The following is a 6,549-nucleotide window of genomic DNA, read 5'->3' as shown; positions in this document are numbered from 1 at the left end:
TTTTGGGTTCTTTGACGTCCAAACATGAGAAATAACGCCCCTCCAATGTCTTACGCCACTCGCACACCCACGAAAAAAAACCCCAAACATAGGTACTTAAACATCAATAAAAGGATCCGATTCCTATTTTTTTGGATTTTCTGCCTCTTTTATAAAAACATTTATTTTTAATGTAATTGTTACGAACAAAACTCATGATTTTAGCTTCACTTTTTTTTAAAAAAATTTAAAACACACCAAAACTTCGCTTAAGGACCACTATCGGAATAAGAATCGATACGTCAATTAATATCATAAAATAATAAAATGTGCAAAACAAGTCAACTATATTAAACTAAAAAGTGTAACAAATACAAAAATTCATGTCCACTACAAGACAAAAAATAAATACAATAATCAATGCTCTGTGCGGCATCTCTGACGAGCCCAGACACTTCCATCAGCACTGGCTACCCCTCTGGCGATCGTCAGGCAATCCTGCATAATCTCATATAACTATGTGCCTGCAGTGACCATCCTAAGGTTGAGCACACGCTCCAACCTCTGTGCAATCGCCTCATATCCGTCGTAATCATCCTGTAACAGTCATTAAAAACATTTATTATAAAATTTAAAATAAATAACAACTCATCAAACATTAAACGCACAAAAAATCTTACCACATGTGGAGGGGGGTCAAATGCCACTAGAACCTAGGGGCTGGGCGGCTGTATGTACTCCTCAGGGTTTGCGGCTGGTGCATCTCTCAGCTGGTCACCTGCCTGGGTCGGTATCATGAATGGGTGAGATATGCGGAAAAACCACTCCATCTAATCCACAGATACCTGCCCAGGCACTAGACAAAGCTCACCCGCAGGTAGTACGTGCTCCACAAAATGCATCCACCTGTCATCTATATCATCATGTGACAATCGAGCACTAACAGGCAGCGGAGGGATGCTCTGAATGTAACCAAACTGTCGTACCACCCTCTCCGGTCGAACTATGACCACCATAGGACCTCATCTCAGCTGACCCTGGAATGATGAAATAAGCTCAAAGGCCCTAACTCCCCGATGCTTAGTGTACGACAACCAGGACACATCTGTGACGGTCAAAGCATCACAACATGCCCTGTAAGGTGCTCCTGTGATTCCCTTCATGTGTGCCTTCGACGTCAACCACCGGGAAGCATGTGGGGACGTCTCCCGGTATGTATCATCTGTCACGCACTGGTGCACACTAGGGAAGTGCTCATAGATCCAACATTACACAAAAAATGAGGTTAACATAACATAAAAACATGTTTAAATTATAATCGAACGTAACATATTAAAAAACACAAAATTTACCTGTAATAGAGTCAGGTACCTCGCAAGCTGTCGTGTGGTGATCCTAGAAGCCTCATCTAACTGGTCATACATATGAACCAGCGCGGCAACTCCCCAAGCATAACCACCACTCTGACCGAGGTCACGAAAAGCATTTAGGTGAACAACATGCACGTATGTTGCACTCTTATTAGCAAAAAGAGTGCAATCGACCAGGTGCACCAGATAAGCATGAGCTGCTACAATCCACCGCCGGGCCTGACATCTCATCTCATAAATGTCTTGAACCCATCCTAGTTGTACGTATGCCCCACGTGTCAGTGTTGTCTCGGCTCTAGCCTCCTCGGCAGACACCTCAAGCAACTCTATCAGCAAAAATCTAGTCTCCTCCATAGAAAGAGCATGAAAACTGTGCAATGCGCCAGTGATAGGCAAATGAAGGAGTGACGACACATCATCCAATGTGATCATCAACTCTCCTACCGGAAGGTGGAAGGTGCTGGTCTCGTTGTGCCACCTCTCCACAAATGCAGATATAAGTCCAGGATCGCCAGTAACAACTGAACAATCGATCAGTGGACTTAATCATGTGGCACCAACCAGTCCTTCAATCTCAGGCACTGGCCTCCCAATCAATGTCACCTTCCTCCCATGTGACACCAACTTTAAATCAGGATGTTCCTGATTTGAAGTGCAAATTATACAATTATTAAAAAAGAATTAATGACAAACAAATCAACAATGATAAATAATTAACAAATTAAAATACCTGTCCACTCCAAAAAGCGTGTGCAACATGGCCCGCAAATGATGTCAGCACTGACGGGTCACGTGGCCCACTAGGGAATCCCTCAACATCATCAGCATCTGACCCCTCAGCACCATCAGCACCCTGTACGTCCGCACGCATCTCAGGTGCCTCCTCAGCCAGATCAGGGACATCCTCAACCATGTCAGCAACTTCCTTAACCATATCACGTGCATCCGCAGTCATCTGATGAACCCGTTGCCTACGGGCTGAGGCAGTAGACCTACACCTCTCGGGAACATCAGCTGCATCATGGTGATCATGTTTATCTCTGCCAATAAGTCTACCTATAGCATAACCTAAACCTCGTGTTCTAGCCATGATCTGCAAATCATGTCGAACACGTATTTTTTTTCGGTCAAAATATACACAACTTTCTTTATAAAAATAAAACAAGTTTATTTATAAACAAATAAGACTAATTTAAATCAAATTATTTGAAAACATACACAGCATAATTTTAAAAAAATAAACAACTTCATTTATAAAAAAAACACAACTAATGTAAAAAAAAATTAATTAGTAAACATCCACAACTTAATTTAAAAAAAAATAAAAAAAAAACTTCATTTATTAAAAACCACAACTAATGTAAAAATAATTAATTATTAAACATCCACAACTTAATTTAAAAAAAAATAAAAAAACTTCATTTATAAAAAAAACACAACTAATGTAACAAAAATTAATTAGTAAACATTCACAACTTAATTTTAAAAAAAAATTAAAAAACTTCATTTATAAAAAAAAACACAACTAAATTAATTAGTAGACATCCACAACTTAATTTTAAAAAAAAATAAACAACTTCTTTATAAAAAAAACACAACTAATATAAAAATAATTAATTACTAAACATTCACAACTTAATTTTAAAAAAAAACTTCATTTATAAAAAGCCACAACTAATGTAAAAATATTTTTTATTAAACATCCACAACTTAATTTAAAAAAAATAAATAACTTCATTTATAAAAAAACACAACTAATGTAAAAATAATTAATTAGTAAACATCCACAAATTAATTTATTAAAAAAATACTTCATTTATAATAAAATAAAAAACTTTATTTATAAAAAAAACACAACTAATTTCAAAATATATAATTAGTAAACATACACAACTAAAATTATATATAAAAATAAAACGAAAATGGGAAAAAAAATTTCAAAACATACACAACTTAATTTATATCATTTATAAAAAATAATTATTATTTAAAAAAAATTCTGAATCACACACAAATTTATTTATAAAAATAAACTACTTCATTTATAAAAAAAATACATAACCAATTTAAAATTAAATAATTAGTAAAAATACTCAACTAAAATCATATAAAAATTAAACAAAACCAATTAACAAAAATAACCAACTTAATTTATACAAATAACTAACTCTATTTATAAATAAAATACATTAATTTAAAAAAACAATATTTAAAAAAAAAACTAACTTCCGGAAGAAGTAGTTCTTCCGGAAACTTTCCGGAAGAAGTTGTTCTTCCGGAAAGTGCTTCCGGAAGCACTGAAAGGTCATCCGGAAGAACCCTTCTTCGGGAAAGTTTTCGGAAGAGATATTCCGGAAGATTTCCGGAAGACCAGTTCTTCTGGAAGACCTTTCAGTACTTCCGGAAGAACCCTTCTTCCGGAAATCTTCCGGAACACCTTCTTCCGGAAGTTCCGGAAGAACCCTAAAAGGATCTTCCGGAAGGTGCCACCGTAACCTCCCTTTCCCCATTTTTTTCGGCATCTTCTACCCTAAGGTTCCACTAACCTAAGGTTCCTCTAACCTTCCCTAAATGCTACAACTATAGTGCATAATAAAAGCAAAGGAAGGTTAGGGACACCTACCTCGAAGGGAAATGGCGTCCAAGCGAAAACAAGCAGCAGCCGGGCTCGCGGGGAAGAAGACGGGCTTGCGGAGAAGAGAAGACGCAGAGGCTCGCGGAAGAGGAAAGAGAAGCAGCAACAAGAAGAGGCGTGAATGGTTCCGGGAGAGGGAAAAGCATTTTTAACTTTTTATATAACTTTTTAAATGAAGGGAAAAATGGCCCATTCAATAAATTGCTGGGTGCACCTAGCATATCCCAAGTGAATTCAGTTCGGGTCCAGGGTCTACGTATGCCACTTCCCGCTCCTGTACACACCATGTTAACTATATATTTATAATTATTTATAATATAATTACAATTCTATTATTATAATAATAATAATAATAATAATAATAATAATTATTATTATTATTATTATTATTATATAATTATTAATTATTTCATATTTTATTTTTATAATTATTAAAAATACAGAATAATTATGTTAATAGTTGATTAAGAAAATTATAATTATAATACTAATTAGACATAAAAAATTTAAAATTATACAATGAAATAAAAATAAAATTTAATTCTGAAACATTCCTTATGGTATTGTTTCTTTATTTTTTTATAAATATGGTAAGGAATAAATAAATTTTAAGTATATGAACATATAAATTTAATAAAAAAAAATGAGATGAATTTTTGGTAGGTTTCTCTGAACATGATAAAATCAAATGGGGATGTGGAAGAATCGAATGGACAATAAAGAAGTAGGATACACAAGAAGAAGAAGAATATTATATTCAAGTTATGGAATTGCAAAAAAAAAATAATAATAGTAAGTAAAAGCCTAAAACTGAAACAAAATCATAAAAGAAAACTGAAACGGCGATAGTCCGCACTAGATCAGTAATGAGGGAGAAGTGAAGAAACTGAAATGGGGGTAGTCCACATTGGATCAGTAAGGAGGGAGAAGGGAAGAAACTGGAACGGCAGTAGTCCACATTGGATCAATAAGGAGGAAGGAAGGAAGAAAGATAAAGAAAACTGCAACTTTATTTGAAAAGAAAGAAAAGCTTACAAAGATTGTTTCTCAAAGCTTCCCTCTCTAACTTCTCTCTAAACTATTTGTGTAAAAGGGTACCTCACAATGTGTTTGAGGACTCCTTTTATAGAATTGAAAAATACCGTAGCTACAGTACAGGTCATCTAAATCGGAACTATTTCTAAAGGTTTACAATAAAAATTTAATCTTCAGCTAAATTAATACCAAAACAGTCATCTTTGTTCTGGTAAAAATCATCTGAAAAGTGTGTTGACTTGGCGTGTTCTTTCTTTGACGAAGATTGTTCTTCATCTTGGTCTTGAAGTAATTAAAGAACTTCTTTTAAGTTCTTGGTCAGATGTTCCTTTGACTTAGATCCTGCTAGGAAAACCGCCAGCTTGGATTTCTGATTAAGAAACAATGAAGTCTCTGGATCAACTGTCTTAAGAAACTCTGGATTAGCTTTGAACCAAATTTTAACTTTATCTGGTTCTGCTTTTGTTGTGTCAAATTGGTTCCACCACTTGACAAAGGCATGTCTTTGCAAAGGTGGAAGTTGCTTGTTATTTTCTGTTTTGTTGTATCTGTATTGCCAGGAAAATATCCAAGCAAGAGCAAAACTGGAAAAATACTTGAGATCTGCTGGAATTCGTGATTCCTCATAATTGAACAGTTTCTTGAACTGGGAAAAACCTTGTTGAACTTGGTCAGGGAAAATTTCAGGAATTGGTCCAAAAAATTCTCACCACTAAAGGAACCCGTTTGGAAAATTATAGTTCGTCTTGGTCTTGAAATAGATCAGCCACGAGTGTTTCAACTTGTTGTTCTGATGCCAAAAAACATTAGTCCAAGCATCTATATAGTCCCAATAAGTATAACCTATCGGGTCAAAAGGTTCGGAAAATCTTTTGAAATCATTCACATTGTTTCCAAAATGTGTTGGTTGTAAAACCTTTAGAATTTGAATTGTTGAATGAGTGTTTAAAAGGGGGCTCATTTTGGTCTTTGAAATGTTTAATTGAGACTGAGTTTGAATCTATTAAAATGAATTCATAAAATGTTCTAGTTTTCTTGCTGGCTGTTGGTTTGAAGTGGAAACCAGGAAGGAACGCCTTTGCTATGGCTTTAAAGGGATTTTTGTCCCAGTATTCCGACTCCATCTGCAAAATAGTTGAAAATTTATCAATCCAAGGAGGAGGATTCTTTCTCAACCTATCGTGTAGTGGTTTGACAATATTGTTCAAGTAGGGTACAAATTCTCCGACATAATTCATACATCCAAAAAATCTTTGTAGCTAGTTTTTGTCCAAGATTTGGTTCGGGAATTTGTTGACAAACTCTATTGACCTGTCTATTGGTATAATTGTTCCTTGGTGGATATTGTGACCAAGGAATCTGATCTTTGTTTGAAAAGGATTGATTTTAGTTTGAGAAACTGCAAGACCATTTTGTTTGATGATATTAATAAAGATCTGCAGGTGTTTAAAATGTTGGTCAATGGTTTGAGAAAATATTAAGACATCATCAATGTAAGCAATGGAAAATTTTGAATATGGATTGAAGATA

The 6,549-nt window shown here is 34.9% G+C and overlaps 1 protein-coding gene across 1 annotated transcript; it reads right to left on the bottom strand.

Moving 5' to 3' along the window:
- Positions 1-1,001: 1,001 nt before the first annotated feature.
- LOC102664226 (protein MAIN-LIKE 1-like) lies at positions 1,002-2,439 on the bottom strand. Its single transcript, XM_006605086.1, has 4 exons — positions 2,080-2,439; positions 1,975-1,991; positions 1,332-1,890; positions 1,002-1,211 (listed from the first exon to the last, which is right to left on the bottom strand). The coding sequence occupies exons 1-4, from the start codon at positions 2,437-2,439 to the stop codon at positions 1,002-1,004; spliced, it is 1,146 nt and encodes a 381-aa protein (XP_006605149.1).
- Positions 2,440-6,549: the final 4,110 nt, after the last annotated feature.

This window comes from Glycine max, chromosome 19 (genome assembly GCF_000004515.6).
Source record: "Glycine max cultivar Williams 82 chromosome 19, Glycine_max_v4.0, whole genome shotgun sequence".
NCBI lineage: Eukaryota > Viridiplantae > Streptophyta > Magnoliopsida > Fabales > Fabaceae > Glycine > Glycine max.
Note: the sequence above shows the minus strand (reverse complement) of the source record. Positions and strands in the feature narration are given on the sequence as shown.

What these genes read in the sequence shown, in the direction of transcription:
- LOC102664226 (XM_006605086.1), bottom strand. Translation starts at nt 2,439, where the DNA reads ATGGCTAGAACACGAGGTTTAGGTTATGCTATAGGTAGACTTATTGGC. An exon ending in GGTACCTGACTCTATTACAG is followed by an intron (nt 1,212 to 1,331) that starts GTAAATTTTGTG and finishes AGTGTGCACCAG; the next exon opens with TGCGTGACAGATGATACATA.